This window comes from Populus euphratica, unplaced genomic scaffold (assembly GCF_000495115.2).
Source record: "Populus euphratica unplaced genomic scaffold, PopEup_1.0 scaffold15.1, whole genome shotgun sequence".
Lineage (NCBI taxonomy): Eukaryota > Viridiplantae > Streptophyta > Magnoliopsida > Malpighiales > Salicaceae > Populus > Populus euphratica.
Genome location: NW_011499874.1, coordinates 91,114 through 114,155, shown reverse-complemented (window position 1 = coordinate 114,155; position 23,042 = coordinate 91,114). Strand labels below are relative to the sequence as shown.

Below are 23,042 nucleotides of genomic sequence, written 5' to 3'. Positions count from 1 at the left end.
TTCTTTTGTAAACACCGTCGAACTTTCATGTATTTGTTCTACCTATAACATAGACTTCAAACAAAAACAAGCAAACCTCATAACAAGAAACCATGTGTTGCTGCTGCTGTGATGATGATTGTAAATGCAGGCCTTTAGGCTTTCTCTTAGGCCTGCCATTTGCTTTCCTCTCCGTAATCCTCTCTATCATCGGGGTGTTTGTGTGGATTGTTGGGTTAGTATCATCAACTTTCTTTACAATTTGATTCCTTAAAGTTTGAAGAACTTAAATGTTATACAATGGATAGATGTCTGCTTGTGTAGTATTAGATTTTTATGGCATGAAACTGATGTCGAGTTGGCTTATTTTTGTGTTACAGATTGGTGTTGACTTGCATATGCCCTTGTTGCTTGTGTGTGACCATTATAGTTGAGTTCGCGCTGGGGTTGATCAAGGCTCCCATTCTGGTTATGAAGTGGTTTACCTCAAAGATTCCTTGCTAGATTTCTTGATTCAGAGTGCATATAGATGTCAAGATTCGTCAATTCCTGTTTTGCAGTATATGCGATTGCATTCATTGTTGATTATTGTTGGATGTAGTTTGACTTTTTTATCTGGACATGGGAATATGATGCCTGTATTTTCTGGCCCATCTTGATTCCCCATGTTCTTTACCTTATGTTAAATTCGATTCTTCCTTCTTTTGATTATTTGACATATTATAAGATATGAACGTAGCTTTTTCTTTTTACTTTATTTCATTTATTAAGTTGAAAATATAATACCCAGTGCTTAATATTAAGTTGAGCCAGTGCGAGGGCTTGTGGATTATCGCCTTTCTATCCATCTAATGTGACTAGTGATGGGCTTAAAATTCATGAATATCACAAGAAAAAACTATATGATTTTTCTTTCTCAAGGAAAAAAAAAAACTGCAGTCTCTTTGTGTATGATAATATATCTTTTCAAATCCAGAAAATCTCCTCTCCAAAAATGTCTTTTAAAAAATCCAGACTCTGGAATTTGATCGTTCCCTTGCTGAATGGGTTCCCTAGTAGGCAGGTGAATGCCAGCAGCAAAATAGACTGCATGGAAAGTCTATCTGGCCCAATCTTGATTGGGCACGATTAGACTGATAGGCATAATGGGTCAATCTTCAAACCATCGGACTGTTACTGTGCATGATGATGGCGTTTGCAACAGATAGAATTATTATCATACAAAGTTTCTTTATAATTTGCACAAATTGAAATATTTTTTTTATCTTGAATAATCAGAATTTAGATCAAATTTGGGATGGCAGCCGAAATTACATCAGTTAAGATTATAGTTAAGTGGATTTATTAACGAAAACCTAAAAGCTATGGAAAAATGAGTGTGCACCAAGACAGTGAGTTACTTGGATTGGAATATTTTTTTTTTTCTTTTTTATGGTTTTTTTTCTTTTTTTTCTTTGATCATTAAATTTCTTTTTATTGATTTTGTCCATTTTTCTTTAATTTAGTTTTTTTATGAGATTATGAGAATGCTAGAAAAATCTCATCATGAGGTTGATGTTTCATTTTATATTAAAAAAACTTGATTTTATAAAATAAAAAAAATTCATTAAAAAGTTGTGGATCAAAATTCATAGAGGGAAGCAAATAAAGTATTTCTTTGCCGGTACTGTACATCCAGCGCATTGTTAAAAGAAATTTGCCTTTGTATTTTTTTCTGTGAGTGTGAGGTGAGCGATAGTCATCTCAAAAAAATTAAAAAGAATAAAGTGATGAATGAAGTATATTTGTATTATTTTTTTTATTTAATTTGAATTATTTAAAATAATATCAAAGCATGATTTTATAGAACAAGATTTAAATTTAAACACAACTTTCATGAATCTAATTTTTTAGAGTGATATTTGTTTAGTTTTTGCAAATTTAGTATTTTATTTTTCTTTTAGTATCAGTAATTTAGTATTTCATCTTCCCTTCAATTTCTAAAACTTTATATTTGCATTTTATTTTTACAAATTTAATAGATATTTGTTCAGTTTTTATGATATTTCTTTAGTTTCTACAATCTGTATTTTATTTTTTATTTCTTTTGCATTCTGATTTTATTTGTTTGTTGATTATGGCTACTAAAAAAGATGATTCGTGTTAGTATGTGAGCGTAAGGTTGGATGAAAAAAATTATTCATATTGGAGTTATGTAATAAGGAATCTTTTTAAGAGTAAAAAGATGTGGTGATATATTAGTGGAACTTATCTGATACCTAGAAATACTAATAAAGGATATGCTGCTTTGATAAATGCATAAGAAGCAAACAATGCAAAGATTGTTACTTGGATTAAGCATTCCATAGTTATATAGTTGGTGAAGTATGAGATAACAAAGGAGATTTGAAATCATCTACAAAAGTTATTCATACAATCAAATTTTACAAAGCAATATCAACTAGAGAATGACATACGAACTATTTACTAGAAAAATAAGAATATTCATGAGTTTTATTCTATTATGATAAATCTTTAGGATCAATTAGCTCTTACAACATTAATAGAATTAACGATATGTGTGTCTACATTGATCATGGAGAGTATCAATGATTGGTACAGTTTTTAATATCATTTCACAGTGATTTTAAAGGATTTAGAGGTTCAATTTTGCATCGTTCTCCACTCTTTTCTATTGACTCTGTTGTCAATGAGTTATTGGCTAAAAAAAATACATCTTCGGTCTTATTCTAAAAAAAAAATTATATATGCTTTGAATTATTATGTACTAGGAATACTGTCTAAGTCATTTTTTAATCATCAGAATAAACCTTACATATTTATGAGAATGCTAGAAAAATCTCATCATGGGGTTGATGTTTCATTTTATATTAAAAAAATTGATTTTATTAAATAAAAAAATTCATTAAAAAGTTGAGGATCAAAATTCATAAAGAAGGAAGCAAATAAAGTATTTCTTTGCCGGTACTGTACATCGAGCGCATTGTTAAAAGAAATTTGCCTTTGTATTTTTTTTTCATTTTTTTTTTTTTTTTGATGTTTTAGTTTGAAACCCGTTCAAAATATAACTTTGTATATACTTTTGTCCATGTGAGTGTGAGATGAGCGATAGTCATCTAAAAACGATAAAAAAAGAATAAAGTGATGAATGAAACCTTGACCTTTTTTTCTTTTATATTTGTATTATTGTTTATCTAATTTAGATTATTTAACATAATATCAAAGCATAATTTTATAAAACAATACTTAATCTTAAACACAACTTTCATGAATCTAATTTTTTTAGAGTGATATTTGTTTAGTTTTTGCAAATTTAGTATTTCTTTTTTTTTTTTAGTGTCAGTAATTTAGTATTTCATCTTTCTTTCAGTTTCTAAAATTTTGTATTTGCATTCTATTTCTGCAAATTTGATAGATATTTGTTCAGTTTCTATAATCTGGTATTTTATTTTTTTGCTTCTTTTGCATTCTAGTTTTATTTTTTTGTTGATTATGGCCACAAAAAAAAATGATTCGCGTTAATATATAAGTGTGAGGATAGATGGAAAAAACTATTCATATTGGAGTCATGTAATGAGGAATTTCTTTAAGAGTAAAAAGATGTGGTGATATATTAGTGGAATTTATATGATACCTAGGAATACTAATAAAGGATGTGTTGCTTTGATAGATACATAAAAAGTAAACAAAGCAAAGATTGTTACTTGGATTAAGCATTTCATAGTTACATAGTTAATGAAGTATGAGACAACAAAAGAGATTTGAGATTATCTACAAAAGTTATTTATACAATCAAATTTTACAAAGCAGTATCAACTAGAGAATGACATACGAACTCTTTACTAGAAGAATAAGAATATTCATGAGTTTAATTCTGTTATGATAGATCTTTAGGATCAATTGGCTCTTACAACATCAACAGAATTAACGGTATGTGTGTCTATACTGATCATGGAGAGTATCAATGATTGGTACACTTTTTAACATCATTTCACAGTGATTTTAAAGGATTTACAGGTTCAATTTTGCATCATTCTCCACTCTTTTCTATTGACTCTGTTGTTAGTGAGTTATTAACTAAAAAATTACATCTTCAGTTTTATTCTAAAAAAGAAATTATATCTGTTTTGAATCCTTATGTACTAGCAGTACCGTCTAAGTCATTTTTTAATCATCAGAATAAACCTTACATAAGGTTTGCCTTCAACAAGTGTAGTTTCTATAAGCATAAAGGTTATTAGAAGGCTTAGTGTCCTAAATTGAGACAGCAAAATCAAGCTTAGAAGTCTGGCAACCAGTCATAATCTAATGGTCATAGACCACCTCAAAGTTGTTAACCACCACACCACAATAATAGTTTTATCAGGCTTTATCACTGATCCTAGTATTCTAGCTAAGCAATTTTAAAAATTTCTCTCCTTACAGCTATAAACAATGTTCATTTCTCTTATGTAAATCAGTTGCCTTATAAATCCTCAAGTATGTCACATTCTAAATAGATATTGGATTCTTGTACTTCACATCATGTCTTTAGATTTTTTATCTTTTACTTATATATCCATTTCATCCTTTATCCTTATTATAATTGTTGATGGCACTCGCATGCCCTTAACAGGTGTTGATTCTATTGTCACATCTCACTTGTCTCGCTCTAATGTTTATCTTATTCCAAAACTCATATTGAATCTTGCATCTATTAGTTATTTATGTGATTTTGATGATTATTTAGTTATTTTTTTATTTTATACAAGATCCTCAATTTTAGAAGCTGATTAGGATAGGTTTTAGAAAGAATGAACTATATATTTTGGATGAGTTAAAAGTGCTAGTTATTATTGATGTTACAACTAGTGTTAATTTGTCTTCTTTTCATTTGAGTCATTTATCTTCTAGTTTTTATTTATGATATTCTCGTCTACATCATATTTTATCTTCTTGTTTGAGATTTTTGCATCTACATGAGCTTTAGAAAATTTACAAACTTGTGATATTTTTTATTGTAATAGATGTAAATTGGTGAAATTTTCTGTTTTATCTTTTAATCAAAGTATTTATATTTCATTATCCTCATTTAACTTTATTTATTCTAATACATGAGAACCTTTTTTTATTGCTATAAAAGAAGGGTCTCGATATTATAGTTCTTTTATTGATGATCATACTCATTATTATTAGGTTTATTTAATAAAACATCGTCTTTAATTTTTTGAAATATATATAACCTTTTAAGCTCTTGTCAAAACTCAACATTTTGTTATTATTAAATATTTTAGGTGTGATTTGGGTGAGGAATATACCTCTAATAAATTATATGAGTTTATTGCCTTAGAAGGAACAATTCACCAAATTTCATGTACATATACTCTTGAGCAAAATGAAGTTGCTGAAAAAAATGTAAGTTTATTGTCGAAACTACTCACTCTTTTTATTATTTACTTATTATTGTAAGTTAATTACTATAATTTTATCTTCTCACATTTCATGTTTTTCTCATTTTAAAAAGTTTTATAGGTTTGCCCCTGATTATTCCTCCTTTGTAGTTTTTGGTTGTATTTGTTTCATTATTCGTTAGTATATAGAATGTAGTAAGTTGTTATCTCGATCTGCTATTTATATCTTTCTTGGCTATGGTAAAGGTAAAAAAAGATATCATTATTTTGATCTAATAACTAAGAAACTTTATATATGCCATCATGTTGTCTTTCTCGAGCATATACTTTTCTTTTCTATTTTATCCACTACTCATAGCTTGACTAGATCTAATCTTATTCGTATAGATTTTTTTTTTAGGATTTTGATAGTTTATCATATTATGTTCCTAGTACCTTAAATACTCATCCTCATGTTTGACCAATTCATATTAATCATTTTACAAGTATTGATACTTTACTCTTCGGCACACTTAGAGCTCTATTCTTCTCTACAATCCCTCAAATTTCAACTGAAATTATAGATCCACCTTTATATCAACCCACACACATTCATAAGTCTACAAAGTTACTAAATTTTGCTTATTCTTGTTATTATTCATCATTTACTTTCTTTTTAACTTTTATTCATTGTCTCTTTAAGATCTCTTCCTATAAAGAGGTAATTCTTGATTCTATTTGGCAACAAACTATAGATGGGGAACTCTTTACTTTGCATAAGACAGAAACTTAGGTTTTAGTTCCTCTACCTTCTAGCAAGAGTGTTGTTGTTTGTCGTTAAGTATATAAAGTCAAGACTTATTCTAATAGGTCTATTAAGTGATACAAAGCTAGGTTGATTACAAAAGGATACTCTCAACAATATGTTATAGATTATAAAGAGACATTTGCCTATGTTTTAAAAATAGCTACTATTCACACTCTTATTGTCGTAGCTTAAGTTTTTCAGTGGTATATCTCTTAACTTAATGTTAATAATATCTTCTTGAATGAAGATCTTCATGAAAAAGTTTAGATGACACCTCTTCTGATGTTTCATATGACTTTGGGCATGTTTGTAAGCTCAAGAAAGCATTATATGGTCTCAAATAAACATCTCATGCTTGGTTTTAGAAATTTTCTGTTATGATATCTTCTCTTGGATTAAGTACACTAATATAGGTTATATCATTATCTCTTTATAGGTTGATGACATGATTATTACTAGTGATGACATTGATGGTATTTCAATTTTGAAAACAAAGTTGGTTAGATAGTTTAAAATAAAGGATTGTTTATCTTTGATATTTTCTAAGTATTGATGTAGCTTACTTACTCAAAGATTACCTTTTCTCTTAGTCAAAATATGTTATACATATTCTTCAGTAGGCTAGACTTACTGATAATAAGACTGTAAATACTCTCATTGAGGTTAACATAAGATATTCTTCTTTTAATGGTTTACCTTTGTTAGATCCTACTTTATACTATACTATTGTTAGGAGCTTTATATATCTCACTATTATTCATTCAAATATTGCATATGTTATTCATGGTGTTAGTTAGTTTGTTGCTTCTCTTATTATCGTTCAAAGGATAATTGTTCTTTGTATTTTATGATATCTTTGGGGTATAGTCTTTCAGAGTCTTTTACTTCCATTTAGCTCTTCCCTGAAGCTGTGTGCATACTTAGATGCTAATTATGACAGTAGTCCTACAGATCATAAGTCTATTACTAGTTTTTGTATCTTTTTAGGTGATTTATTTTTTTATTTTTTGAAAGGGTGAGAAACAATCTACTATTTCTCAATCTTCAATTGAAACAGAATATTGTGTTATGACATCTATTACCAAAGTGATTGTTTAGTTATGTTGGTTATCTGTGGATATAAGAGTCTCTCTTTATCATCTTACTCTTATGCATTGTGCCAACTAGAGTTCTATTTAGATTGCTCATAACTCAATCTTTTATGAACGAACTACGCACATTAAGATCAATTGTCATCTTACTCGTTATCATCTTAAGTATGACACCATTATTTTACCTTTTTTTCTTCTTCTTTACAAATTATAGATTTATTTACTGAATCGCATTCCATTCCCCATTTTTATTTTCTAATTGGCAAGCTCTTGATGCTTGTAATTGTTGTATCATAAATTTAAGGGGAAATGTTAAGAAATATATTTATTCTGTTTTATTTATTAAAGGTATAATAATATGTTTCGTTTAACTCTAGAATAAAGTGATCAATAAAACCCTAGCCTCCTCTTCTTTTATATTCATTTTATTTTTTATTTAATTTGAATCATTTAACATAGTATCAAAGCATGATTTTATGGAATGAGGTTTAATCTCAAACACAACTGTCACGAATCTAATTTTTTAGAGTGATATTTGTTTAGTTTCTACAAATTTAGTATTTCATCTTCCTTTCAGTTTTAGTAATTTAGTATTTCGTTTTTGCTTCAGTTTTTATAATTTGATATTTGTATTCTGTTTCTGCAAATTTAATTGATATGTTTTTAGTTTCTGTTCACTTCTCTGTTGTAGATCAATTGCCTCATAGATTCTCAAGTATGTCACATTCTAAATGGATATTAGATTCTTGTGCTTCACATCATATCTCTAGATTTTTTTATCTTTTACTTATATGTCCACTTCATCCTCTATCCTTGTTATGACTGTTGATGGCACTCGCATGCCTTTAACAGGTATTGATTCTATTGTCACACTTCACTTATCTCTCTCTAATATTTATCTTATTCCAAAACTCACATTAAATCTTGCTTCAATTAGTTAGTTATGTGATTTTGATGATTATTTAGTTATTTTTTTTATTATATACAAGATCCTCAATTTTAAAAGCTAATTGGGATAGGTTTTAGTAAGAATGAACTATATATTTTGAATGAGTTAAAAGTGCTAGCTATTATTGATGTTACAACTAGTGTTGATTTGTCTTCTTTTCATTTGAGTCATCTATCTTCTAGTTTTTATTTATGACATTCTCGTCTATATCATATTTCATCTTCTCGTTTGAAATTTTTGGCATCCACATGAGCTTTAAAAAATGTACAAACTTGTGATATTTTTTATTATAGTAGATGTAAATTGGTGAACTTTTCTGTTTTACCTTTTAATCAAAGTATTTATATTTCATTGTCCTCATTTGACTTGATTCATTCTAATATATGAGAATCTTTTTTTATTGCTATAAAAGAAGAGTCTCGACATTATATTTTTTTTATATTAATGATCATACTCATTATTATTGAATTTATTTAATAAAACATCATCTTGAATTTTTTGAAATATATACAATCTTTTAAGCTCTTGTCAAAACTCAACATTCTGCTATTATTAAATATTTTAAGTGTGATTTGGGTGGTGAATATACCTTTAATAAATTATATGAGTTTCTTGCCTTAGATGGAACAATTCACCAAACTTCATATATAGATACTCCTGAGTAAAATGGAGTTGCTGAAAAAAATATAGGTTTATTGTCAAAACTACTCACTCTTTTTTATTATTTACTTACTATTGTAAGTTTAATTAATATAATTTTATCTTCTTATCTTTCAGGTTTTTTTCATTTTAAAAAGTTTTATAGGCATGCCCCTAATTATTCCTTCTTTAGACTTTTTGGTTGTATTTATTTCATTATTCGTCAGCATGTAGAATGCAGTAAGTTGTCATCTCGAACTACTATTTATATTTTTCTTGGTTATGGTAAAGGTAAAAAGGGATATTGTTATTTTGACCCAATAACTAAAAATCTTTATATATGCCATCATGTTGTTTTTCTCGAGCATATACTTTTCTTTTCTATTTTATCCACTACTTATAGCTTAACTAGATCTAATCTTATTCATATAGATTTTTTTTTTTAGAATTTTGATAGTTTATCATCTTATGTTCCTAGTACCTCAAATACTCATCCTCATGTTCGACGAATTCATATTGATCATTTTACAAGTATTGATACTTTACTTTTCGGCACACCTAGAGCTCTATTCTTCTCTACAATTCCTCAAGCTTCGACTGAAATTATAGATCCACCTTTATATCAACCCATACACATTCGTAAGTCTACAAAGTTACTAAATTTTACTTATTCTTGTTATTATTCATCATTTACTTTCTTTTTAACTTTTATTCATTGTTTCTTTAAGCTTTCTTCCTATAAAAAGGTAATTCTTGATCCTATTTGGTAATAAACTATAGATGAGGAACTCTTTACTTTGTATAAAACAGAAACTTGGGTTTTAATTTCTATACCTTCTAGTAAGAGTGTTGTTGTTTGTTGTCAAGTATATAAAATTAAGACTTATTCTAATGGGTCTATTAAGCGATACAAAACTAGGTTGATTACAAAAGGATACTCTCAACAATATGGTATGAATTATAAAAAGACATTTGCCTATGTTTTAAAAATAGCTACTATTCACACTCTTATTGTAGTAGCTTAAGTTCGTTAGTGGTATATCTCTTAACTTGATGTTAAAAATATCTTTGAGCCAGCTTGCGCCCACCACGACTAATCCCTCGTAATTTTTTTTTTTTGATTTACGTAGGGTGTAAAGATCTTTATGAAAAAGTTTAGATGACACCCCTTCTAATGTTTCATGACTTTGGGCATGTTTGTAAGCTCAAGTTGCGCCCACCACGACTAATCCCAACGGCCCACTGAATACCCTGCAAACCCAATAGGCATGTAAGACATCATGGAGATGACAAACATACACGCCAGAACTCGAATCCAGGTACAATAGAAAAAACAAGTTACTCTCACCACCCAACTAATTCGTAACTTTTTAAAAGTAATGGTGGTGGATAAAAAAACACATGCACAACCAGTTTTAAAAACAAAGTTGGTTAGATAGTTTAAAATAAAGGATTTGGTTTATCTTTAATATTTTCTGGGTATTGATGTAACTTACTCACTCAAAGATTAGCTTCTTTCTTAGTCAAAATATGTTATACATATTCTTGAGTGGGCTGACTTACTGATAATAAGACTGTAGATACTCTCATTGATGTTAACATAAGATATTCTTCTTTTAATAATTTATCGTTGTCAGATCCTACTTTATACTATACTATTGTTAGGAGCTTTATATATCTCACTATTACTCATTCAGTTATTGTATATGTTATTCATGTTATTAGTTAGTTTGTTGCTTCTCTTATTATTGTTCAGGGGACAACTGTTCTTTGTATTTTATGATATCTTTGGGGTATAGTCTTTCAGAGTCTTTTACTTTGATTTAGCTCTTCCTTGAAGTTGTGTGCATACTTAGATGCTAATTATGATAGTAATCCCATAAATCATAAGTCTATTACTAGTTTTTGTATCTTTTTAGGTATTTTTTTTATTTTTTTAGAAGGGTAAGAAACAATATATTATTTCTCAATCTTCAACCAAAACAGAATATCGTGTTATGATATCTATTACCAAAGAGATTGTTTAGTTATGTTGATTATTTATGGATATGAGAGTCTCTCTTTCTCATTTTACTTTTATGCATTGTGCCAACCAGAGTTTTATTCAGATTGCTCACAATTCAATCTTTTATGAACGAACTAAGCACATTAAGATCAATTATCATTTTACTCGTTATCATCTCAAGCATGACACCATTATTTTACCTTTTGTTTCTTCTTCTTTACAGATTGTAGATTTTTTTACCAAATCGCATTCCATTTCTCATTTTTATTTTCTAGTTGGCAAGCTCTTGATGCTTGTAACTATTGTATCATGAATTTGAGGGAAAATGTTAAGAAATATATTTATTTTATTTTATTTAATAAGGGCATAATAATATTTTTCGTTTAACTCTAGAATAAAGTGATCAATAAAACCCTAGCCTCCTCTTCTTTTATATTTATTTTATTTTTTATTTAATTTAAAGTATTTAACATAGTATCAAAACATGATTTTATGGAATGAGGTTTAATCTCAAATATAACTTTCACGAATCTAATTTTTTAGAGTGATATTTGTTCAGTTTCTGCAAATTTAGTATTTCATTTTCCCTTCAGTTTTAGTAATTTAGTATTTCATTTTTGTTTCAGTTTTTACAATTTGATATTTATATTTTGTTTTTGCAAATTTGATTAATATGTTTTTAGTTTTTGTAATACTTGTTTAGTTTTTAGAATCTCATATTTTTTTTATTTTTTTTGTATTTTAGTTTTTTTTTGTTTATTGATTATAATTGTTAAAAAAATGATTTATTTTGGTCTACAAATATGAGATTAGATGGATAGAGCTATTTTTTTTTGAAGTTATATAATAATATTTTTAAGAATAAAGAGATATGAAGAATTGTGTAATATCTAAAAATACTAATAAAAGTATGGTGACCTGATAGATACAGGAAAATCAAACAATACAAATATCGTTGCTTGAATTAACAAGTATACTCTAAATGTCAAGTCACAACAAATAAGCCACCGACAGGCTATTGAGTGATTGATAGACATTATTGTACGGAGGCAATTCTGACTCTGCAAGAATCCCCCCTCCCATCAAAACATTTGCACTCAATTTTCAACTTTTGCTGCTTCGCAATAATTATGCACCCAGATGAACAAGACAAACCAGCTTGTTTAAAAGATTATTTTTATATCAGCAAATTAAAATGATTTAAAAATATAAAAAATAATTAATTTTAAAGCTACAAATATTTTAAATTTTAAACAAATAATATTTTAACTACGCTGTTCTAGCCTAAAAGTTTACAATACGCGGGATTGTAGTAAAGAGCACTAATTTTTTCCCCCCTAAAAAAAAAAGAAAAGGAAAGAAAAGAATTAGAGAGCACCAATTTCAAGGAGCACAAAATTCAGCCTGAACGTTTTTTAAGGTGAGAAAAAGTTTTTTTCTGAAAAATATTTGATTTTTTAATTTTAAATTAATTTATTTTTATATTTTAAAATTATTTTAATATGTTAATTTTAAAAATAAATTTTTAAAAATAAAAAATAATTTTAATATATTTTTAAAAATAATTTTTTCACTTGAAATCTATGCCAATCCACGCATCTTTAATAATATATTTGAGAATATAATTATTATTGTTTTTTAAAATATTTTTTATTCAAAAAAATATATTAATAATATTTTTTATTTTTAAAATCAACTTGTTAAAATAAATTAAAAATATTAAAAATATTTTAATTTTAAATAAAAAAATTTAAATTTTTTTAAAATATTTTTAAAATACAAAACTTCACAGTTGGTGACATCCAGTTCAATCCAAGGCTATGTTTATTTCTTGGAATTTACTTTTCGAGAAATTACTTTCTAAATTTTTTTATGTTTGCTTATCATTAGAAAAATTGGTCAATGAAAAGCATTTTTAAGTCAAAGAAAAATTTGGCTTGATTTTCAGGAAAGTGTTTTCTTTGCTTGTTTAGCATTGTAATTATAATTATTTTTTAAATAATTTTTTTTATTAAAATATATTTTAATAATTTTTTTATTTTTTAAAAATTATTTTTGATATCAGCATATCAAAATGATTTAAAAATACTAAAAACATATTAATTTAAAGTTAATAAAAAATAAAAAATTTTAATTTTTTTAAAATATTTTTGAAACATAAAAACAAACAAGATGATGTAATAATAAAGTTCATAAAATTTTAATTTTTAATTTTAAATTGTTTTGATATATTAATATTTAAAATATTTTTTTTAAAATTATATATTTATAAATAAAAAATATTTTAAAAAATACATACTATAAAATAAAAGAAAAACATGTGAAATTACAATGTCATGATATAATATTATAAAAAATATATATATATTTTTGGAAAGATGGTGTGAAAAGTCTTAATTTGCTTATAATACATGATTTCTAATACCAATTACACGTGTAAAGTGTAACTTTTAAAGAATTAGTATGTGGTGGAATGTTTCTCCGGTAAGCTACAAGAATTTTTAGTAATTTTCTAATTTTATTTTTATTAGGTGAGATTGAGATTTTTTTTTTCCATTTATATTTGAGATAATGAACAGTTTAATTGCTATGGAAAACCTATAAAAGGACTAACTTAAGACAGACATGAGAATATAGGGATTTAATAATAGACTTTTTGAAACAAAATAATTTGTTATTTCACTAAAGACAGGTACCGAAGAAAAATCCGTCTTTAATACTATTACTTTTCTCTCAAGGTGACCTCTACTCGTCAACATGGCCATCCCACTTGCCCATGGTTTTCAAAACCAGAACCAGAACCAGCATTTCTTTTTTACAGTGAAGCCCAACTTGTCAAAACCTATATTATCACGCACACAAAACCCTTCAAAGCCCACAAAAAAAAAAAGCAATCAATTCTTTCATCTCTCTCTAAAACTTGTAACCCACTTTCATATTTTTGCTTGAGTGTTGTTGTTTTAGCATGGATTCTGCAATCCAAATTGGCTCAACGGTGCACCACAACTCAACTCCTGCTCCTGCTCCTGCTCCCGTTCCTGCCCATGCTTGCAGTGGCACTTTGGGGAGTCATTTGGCTCGGCGGCTGGTAGAGATCGGCGTTAGAGATGTGTTTTCTGTTCCTGGAGACTTTAACCTGACACTTTTAGACCATTTGATAGCTGAGCCAGAGCTGAACTTGATCGGCTGCTGTAACGAGCTGAACGCTGGCTATGCTGCTGATGGTTATGCACGTGCCAAAGGTGTCGGGGCATGTGTGGTGACTTTTACTGTAGGTGGGCTTAGTGTGCTTAATGCGATTGCTGGTGCTTATAGTGAGAATTTGCCTATTATCTGTATTGTTGGTGGGCCCAATTCCAATGATTATGGAACGAACAGGATTCTGCATCACACTACAGGGTTGCCTGATTTTACACAGGAGCTCAGGTGCTTCCAGACGGTCACTTGCGTTCAAGTAAGTTAATAATAAATCAATGCTATACATGCAAAGTTACTATCACGTGAAGCAATTCTGTTCGTCCATAATTTTACTCATTGATTTGGGTTAGAAAGATGTATATGAGGAAAATCATGGATCCTTTTTATGTTTTATGTAATGATTTTGGTGCACAAGGAACTTCAGTATATGTTGTGTGTGTTCTCTCATAATGGGGTAATGGTGGTGGTAATGTGTGACAGGCAGTGGTGAACAACTTGGACGATGCACATGAGCAGATTGACACGGCAATTTCAACTGCTCTAAAGGAAAGTAAACCAGCTTATATTAGTATAAGCTGTAATTTGTCTGGAATCCCTCATCCAACTTTCTCTAGGGAACCTGTGCCATTCTTTCTGGCACCTAAGTAAGTCTTTTCTCTCATTTTTCTAGTCTCCTTGTTTAGAATAGGGAGTGTATAATTTGTTTGTTTTTCATGAACTTGATGCAATTTGATTAGTTTAATTGAAGGGGGAGCTCATTCATAGGTTTAATACTTACGACTTTTTGATAATTTGTCAATTTGTAAGTAAGATAATGGTAGATTAGAAGCAATGTGAATAATGGTGATTGGAATGAACTAATATGTAGATAGCTCTGACGATCATGAGCAAATAGAAGAAATTGTCCATAAAATGCTTGCAGAAAAAAGCAAACAGATTTTTTTTTCCCTCTTGGAAGAAAAAGGAAAGGAATAAGGTTGTACAAGAACATGAACAATACCCTGCGCTTCTATAATATGCTGACATAAGAAAGTGACATGAAGTTAACAAATGGGTTTTGTTTAGGGGTAACATTGAAGCAGAGTTAAGTAGATACAATGTGTGTGTCTTAGAGGAGAAGTTTTTGGGTAGTAGTTAATTATAGTGTTAAATAAGAAAGAAAGAACTGACACATTATTAGATTTTGTATGTTGTAGTAATTCTGCTTGGTGGCGAGTTTTATTGATAGATACATGTATGAAATATTTATGGAGATATTGAAGCAGCTATACTTTGCTTTTCATGCAGGGTTAGCAACTATTTAGGATTAGAAGCAGCTGTTGAAGCAACTGCCGAATTTCTGAATAAAGCTGTGAAGCCTGTCATTATTGGCGGACCCAAGCTTAGAGTAGCAAAGGCGCAGAAGGCCTTTATAGAATTTGCAGATGCCAGTGGATATCCCATAGCTGTCATGCCTTCTGGGAAAGGGCTAGTGCCAGAGCACCACCCTCACTTCATAGGGACATATTGGGGTGCTGTCAGCACCAGCTTCTGTGTGGAGATAGTAGAGTCTGCTGATGCCTATGTTTTTGTTGGTCCCACCTTCAATGATTATAGCTCTGTTGGATATTCTTTGCTGATCAAGAAGGAGAAATCAATCATAGTGCAGCCTAATCGTGTGACTATTGGCAATGGCCTTTCGCTTGGATGGGTTTTTATGGCCGACTTCTTAAGTGCTTTGGCCAAAAAACTGAAGAAAAACAGCTCAGCTTTGGAAAATTACAGACGCATCTTTGTCCCTCCTGGCATGCCTTTGATGCTTGAGAAAGATGAGCCTCTTAGGGTCAATGTACTCTTCAAGCACATTCAGGTAAGGCTAAGAAAGAATGATGTGATGCAATATTTCTAACTGGATTATGTCAGAGGCCTAAACAATTTCTTTTTTTTTTTTTTTATTAACAGATATGCTTCTTGTGAATTAATAAAGTCTAAATGTATATCTTGCATGTTTGTCCTGGCTTCTTTCCTTCAAGTCCCTTGTCATTTAAGAAGGGGGAAAAAATGCTTGTAAAGGTCGTTTGCGCGTCCACTGTCATTTCGCCATCCATGTAATCGTATGGGGTTAGCCGCCATGATAACATGGATTACTAGGTCTCTTAAATGAGTTTTGATTGAAGATTCTGAACAGTAAATGCTTAAGATCGGCTTTCTTGTTTATTCCTACTTAATTATTGTTTACTTCCAATTGTTGTAACAAAATTGAACATTCAACAGAACATGTTAGGGGGAGATTCTGCTGTAATTGCTGAAACCGGAGACTCATGGTTTAACTGTCAGAAACTCTGCCTACCTGAGAACTGTGGGTAAGTTGGAGTCTTCAATAAGAGCATTTTAAGCTCCTCTATGATTTAAGTTTAAACAGGTTGGTAACTGTTCATTAACAATTTTGTGCAGGTATGAATTTCAGATGCAGTATGGATCAATTGGCTGGTCAGTTGGTGCAACTCTTGGTTATGCTCAGGCAGCTAGAGATAAGCGTGTGATTGCCTGTATAGGTGATGGGAGTTTCCAGGTGAGTGATACCATTTGAAATACACTTCAGTATCTCATCTGCAATGATTGGAAACTCTTCACCATCATGTGTCGTTAAGGAAATACGTACAAAAGGGAAGAAAAGGAAAAAAAATCTACTCTGTTTGAGTGCCAAAACTTCTGTCACTTGTAAACCAGTATTCAATTATGGGTATATAAAAAATTGTCACTGTGGTTATAAAGATAGCGTCAGGGAAATTGAAATAGGTTACAGTTTGTTATTTATTGCTATAACCCATAGCAATACCTAAAGAAAATGTTTCAAATCCTGATCGTGGTCTAGTCATGATTATAACTTCTCTATGCTAATTTACTGTTTCATTTTGATGAATGCAAAATATGTAATTTGTACTATATGGTTAAAAGTTTTCTCCTTACTCAGGTAACAGCTCAGGATATTTCAACTATGATCCGATGTGGGCAAAGGACTATCATATTCCTCATCAACAATGGAGGTTATACGATTGAAGTAGAGATTCATGATGGTCCTTACAATGTGATCAAGAACTGGGACTACACTGGCCTTGTTAATGCCATCCACAATGGCGAAGGCAAATGCTGGACAGCAAAGGTTAGCATAAATAGATTTGAGATATTCGTTTTTCCCCTCAAATCGTTTTTACTTCTGCTCCAAATTCAGACTGTTCCCCTTCACTTGTTTTTAATATGCTTTTAGCAAAAATTTCCCTTCGGCTGTTCCCATAGTCCCATCGTTTCTCAACTGCAGCTTTGAGTAATTTCTATCGACTCCTCGAGTTACAGCTCTCTAACCACGAGAAAGAACGAGTGATCCTATCCCATAAACTTCTTTGAATTGCAAACCTCATAGAACAGGGTGGCAATACATACATTCAAAAAACTAAAAGACAAATTTATGAAGCTAATTCGCAACTAATGACTGAGATTGATTTCTTCAAGATAAGCTGATGGATTATGCTGTTTAATACAGGTGCGCACGGAGGATGAATTGACAGCAGCGATAGCGACAGTAACAGGAGAACAAAAGGATTCTCTCTGTTTCATTGAGATTTTCGTGCACAAGGATGACACTAGTAAAGAGCTGCTGGAGTGGGGATCTCGAGTTTCAGACGCAAACAGCAGACCTCCAAAACCCCAGTAATTGAGCTAATGCTATGGCATTTCTGCGATTGGTAAATAGGAGGAATTGAAGCCACAGGAATACGAACCTAGACATCACTTTCTACATTATAACTAGAAATAAAAGGAAAGATGGGATTCCTTTCTTTGTCTGAAATTTTTACTAGTCCTGTCACTGCTTTCAGCTTCCAATTCTAACTGTGTATATAATCCATCCATAATGTAGTTTAAACTCTATAGCACTCTGTCAATTATAAAAAGGAGGTGGATATGTGATGTGAAATAATTTAGTTGTCTTGTCGATGAGGTTGTTTATACATGTATGGCAAAGTGCAATATAGAGTTGAACTCAGTTTTATGATTAGCTTCTGCAATTCAGTTTTTATGTTCTGGTCTATTTACAGAGCTCATAGAACCTCTCCAGATTCTGTTCCATCAATTAATTACCAACTCATCTTTCTCAAGACCGTAAGTTCCGATACAGCCCCCTCAACATTGGAGATAGATACACAAGGATTATATGCTGATGCACTCAGCTCCCTCATGTTTTGAGAGCTCCAAGTGACACTTTATAGGTACGTTGACATAAAAATTCGGTAGCTCAATTGCTTATCATAACTTCGTTGTTAGAAATAAGAACATGCATGCCTTGTAGCAAGAAAATAAGAGATGAGACAGAAGCGTGCATCCTTCGGCATAGGATCTCTCCCCTCCACCCCTTTTCTGCTTTCTTTGTGCCTCGTAATGCTGAGAACATTATTAGTTGGGTTCTATATAGAAAGGTTTTGATTTTTCTAGAGCCTTTGGGAGGAAATATAAATGAATGAGGTGGATACAACTGCATTTTACAAAGAAGATTATAATATTTGGTGATGAAACAGTGTTGCCGTTTATGGGGAAGAGGTTATTGTAGTGCCAATTCATCCCACGATGGTGCTCCATCCTGTAGTGATTGTGTTTTTCACTTTGGATTTAATGGACTTTCAGACAATTCGTGTGCAGCTTGTTAAAACCTTGGACCATGATGCTTGGTTTTTGAATTGAGTTCGCCGCCCCATTCCGCTATTCTTTCTTAGTTTCTTGGCCATTTTCTTATTACCCATACGGAAGCAGACTACAAAGATTTGGTGACTTGTTTTAATTTAAACAAAATTTGGAAAATTGGTTGCACCCGTGGAAACAATATCAAAAGCTGACACGAACTTTATTCGCGGGCATGAGGGAAAGTGTTTGCATTAGCTGACGTGCTCAAGCTCATGCTCTAAAGCATACAGATTGGCAGCGACATCTCCAACCAAAACCACAAATTTAAAAACTTTTGCTTTTAGAGATTCCTCACTGTGAACTAGTCTTCTCTTCTACCACTCTCTTCCTGTTCCATTCCTTCTCTTTTTGCAAAATATAGGCTTACCTCTCTCTTCCTGTTCCATTCCTGCTCTTTTTGCAAAATGAAGGCTGCAGTGTTAAGATCTTCTCGGCTTTAAGGCCGTGCACATCCAGGCACCTTGTTGGCCGATCATACTCATCAACAGAGTCTAGCCCAGAACGTAAAGTGGCAATACTTGGTGCAGCAGGTGGCATAGGGCAGCCGTTGGCTTTGCTTATGAAGTTAAACCCACTAATCTCATCCCTCTCCCTCTATGACATTGCCAACACTCCTGGAGTTGCTGCTGATGTTAGCCACATCAATTCTCGTGCTCAGGTCCATAACTCTTGTTAGCTATATGCTTATATATCAACTAATGGGTATGTTTGAAGTCTTCATGTTGCACAACCAGGGAAAACAAATGCAAAGTATTCGATCCAAGGTTTCCTTCCATTTTTATTTGTCATTTCTTTTGTTTCTTTGGAAATTAAAAAATCCTATGTTGCTTCGACCCTTCATTTTGCCTTACAGTAGTCGTGTCCCAAACTAAACATTTGGGCATAGGTATGGAAAACAATCAAAATACATGTCGGACACGCACCTATGTCGGATATGTATCCCGAGTCCGAGCAACATAGAAAACATCTGTGAAGTGAATTAACTCAGTTTCATCGCTTAATGGTTTATTTTCCTTCGCCTTCCTTTCATTTTTGCTTTTGGCTTGCGGGGTGGCTTGTTGTTGTCTTGTCAGGTTGCGGGGTATGCTGGGGAAGGACAACTAGGGGAAGCATTAGACGGATCAGTTATTGTGATTATTCCAGCAGGTGTTCCAAGAAGACCCGGAATGACTCGTGATGATCTCTTCAAAATCAATGCAGGAATTGTCAAATCTTTATGCACAGCCATCGCAAAATACTGCCCAAATGTGAGCTCTTATTCTGGGATATAAATGTTCAAGAAATGAGAATTCGTTCTCTTATTTCCCCTGCCTTGCTGGATATGTTGATTGTTGATAATTTTGATTTCATTGATGGGATTAGGCTCTGGTTAATATGATAAGCAATCCAGTGAATTCTACTGTCCCGATAGCTGCTGAAGTTTTCAAGAAGGCAGGGACATTTGACGAGAGGAAGCTGTTTGGTGTGACAACGCTTGATGTAGTCAGAGCTAAAACTTTCTATGCTGGGAAGGTTAAAGTTCCCGTGACTGGTATATCTATCTTCTTGCTTTAGGTTGCTTTCATGTTTCCGTACACCTTTTAAGGAAATGTATGCCTGAGTTTTCTATTGAGTCTTCCTGTTGCAGAGGTTAATGTGCCAGTAGTTGGCGGGCATGCTGGCATAACCATCCTCCCTATTTTCTCTCAGGTCTATCTCGCTTCCTTCTTCTGTTTCCATTTCAAGTGATTTATAAAAATAAAATCTCTGAGATACTACTAATGTTACTAGCTTGAATCTTTGGGGTGTTGAATTATGCCTACAGGCCGCTCCCAAATCCAGAAATTTATCAGATGATGACATAAATTCTCTCACTAGGCGAACACAGGATGGAGGAACTGAGGTTGTGGAGCGAAGGCTGGAAAGGGATCAGCAACACTTTCCATGGCGTAATGTCCTGATACCTCTACATCAATCTTGTCAGACAAAAAACAAAAAAAAAATTGCTATCATTTACTAAATGGCTATTCTGATAAACAACTTTGATTCCTGTTGTAGCTACGCTGGAGCTGTCTTTGCTGATGCTTGCTTAAAGGGGCTCAATGGAGTTCCAGATATTGTTGAATGCTCCTTTGTGCAATCAAGCATCACTGATTTGCCCTTCTTTGCCTCTAAGGCGAGTCAATGGTCAGAAGCTAGGCACCAGTTTCACATCACAAGCTGGGCTTGATAAGGATAAATCTCTAAGCTGATTGCTTTCGTAATGCTGCAGGTAAGACTAGGAAAGAATGGCGTGGACGAAGTCTTTGGATTGGGTCCTCTTTCAGACTATGAAGAACAGGGTCTTGAAAGCCTCAAGCCGGAGCTTAAAGCTTCTATAGAGAAGGGAGTTGAGTTTGCTAACCAAAATTAATTGGACAGGTTATGCAAGATTTTGGAATCATATTTTGGAACAGTATAGTCACTGTTTTCCGAGCATATCAACTAATATAATTTGCAAGACAAACCTAAATTATAAAGAAATCCAATAATGTTGTCTGTAGCTTGGAAAGTATTGGCGTCGTCCTTGCTATAATAATCTAGCTGTTCAAACATTTGTGATTCGTGGAGGTTATCTTTCCATGCTATGCTTATTTTTTTATAAATTGAAAGTAATTTTTATTTTATAAAATATAATTTATAAATATATCTTATTGATTTTTTAGTATATTTTCATTAAATAGATATTTTAAGCTATTATCCATGTTATCTATATAGCCTAGTAGGTTGTGCATGCTTGGAAAACAATTTCAACGATTCTAGAGGATAATTGAGAGTGTGATAGTAATTTTTTTAAAAAATATTTTTTTTATTTTTAAATATATTAAAATAATATATATTTTATTTTTAAAAAATTATTTTTAATAAATTAAATCAAAATATAAAAAAATATTAATTTAAAAAAATAAACAGTGTTCTTACCAAAGTCATCACATATCAAGTATTATCTAAGGGGTGTTTAGCATTGCTAATTTTTATTTTGGTTTTAAATATATTTTAAAAGTATTCTTAACTTTAAAAAATTTAATTAATTTTTTTAATGTTTTATGATGATTTTCATATTTTGATATAAAATATAAAAAAATTATTTTAATTTATTTTTAAATAAAATATTATTTGACTAGCATAGTGTAGGTGCAAGTGAGTGGTAATCTAACTTGGCCCTGATTTATTTTTTTAACTTTTCTAATGGAGTTATAATTTTTTCTTTTTAATTTACAAAAAAATCTAAATGCTGTACTGTCTTTAGACTGCATGTGAAGAATCATATCTGTGCCTTATAAAAGGCTGGTTAGTGGTCATCGATCGAAAGTGATGGCATTTTCAAAAACAATAAAATGATCATTTTGGTCAATATATTTGACAATTTTAAATTCAGTGCTTGTCACATTTGAACTAAGAAACAAGAAAAAATCAATTGTAGTCGACTTTAACTATCAATTTAGACATGATTTGTTTCTTTTCCTTTTGTCTCAAGGAACCAAATTATTAACATTTTCAGTTTGTATTGATCCTTTCAGCTAAAGTGAAGGTTTTTATATTTTTTTAGAGCTTGTCCGTGTTTTTGCGATTTATTATTTTTTTTAAATTAATTTTTTCAATGTTTTTAAAATGTTTTAATATATTGATGTTAAAAAAAATTTAAAAGATAAAAAAAAATATATTATTTAGATGAATTTCTAAACTAAAAATATTTTAAAAAATAATAAATATCACTATTAAACATGTAGTTGAATGAATCCCCTCCCAGCCCTGGTAGGTGAGTTATGGTTGATACATCATATCATTGGTAGGTTAGAATAATTTAAAGTGATAATTAATATTGCAGTTCAATTGTATTTTCAAGAGTTTTTATTTTTTATTTTTAAATTAATATTTAGATAATTTAATGTACTGATATTAAAAATAATTTTTTTTTAAAAAAATATATTATTTTATAACACCAAAATTGTTATAATTCAAAGATTATTTTATCCTTAAACATTTTCCTAAGAGGTTTTTTTTTTTAAGGTTAGGAAGGAAAAAACACTATTCTTAATCACAGTGAATTGTTTCTAAAATAACTATGTTTTCTCCATCTCTTTTATTTATTTATTTTTTAATTTAAACATTACAGGGGTGGGTTGCTATCATGCTATCATCTTCATTCATAAAAAAAGCCAACATGTTCTAATTCAAAAAGCTATGGGCCCAAGTGCAGAGACTAGATAAATAAAGAGAAGACATAGAGCAGAGACTAGATAAATAAAGAGAAGACATCTATGTATATAAG

At 30.8% G+C, this 23,042-nt stretch overlaps 1 protein-coding gene, 1 long non-coding RNA gene and 1 pseudogene across 2 annotated transcripts; all 3 read left to right on the top strand.

Annotated features, from left to right (window-relative positions):
• Nucleotides 1-21: 21 nt before the first annotated feature.
• Nucleotides 22-709, top strand: LOC105127934 (uncharacterized). Its single transcript, XR_842721.1, has 2 exons — nucleotides 22-214; nucleotides 360-709. It is a non-coding gene; the product is annotated as an uncharacterized LOC105127934 (long non-coding RNA).
• A 12,843-nt stretch (nucleotides 710-13,552) lies between these two features.
• Nucleotides 13,553-18,071, top strand: LOC105127933 (pyruvate decarboxylase 1-like). Its single transcript, XM_011029410.1, has 7 exons — nucleotides 13,553-14,294; nucleotides 14,519-14,682; nucleotides 15,326-15,887; nucleotides 16,292-16,380; nucleotides 16,472-16,589; nucleotides 16,992-17,180; nucleotides 17,559-18,071. Exons 1-7 carry the CDS (start codon nucleotides 13,806-13,808, stop codon nucleotides 17,727-17,729), a joined length of 1,782 nt encoding a protein of 593 aa, XP_011027712.1. The 5' UTR covers nucleotides 13,553-13,805; the 3' UTR covers nucleotides 17,730-18,071.
• Nucleotides 18,026-21,353, top strand: LOC105128105 (malate dehydrogenase, mitochondrial-like; annotated as a pseudogene).
• Nucleotides 21,354-23,042: the final 1,689 nt, after the last annotated feature.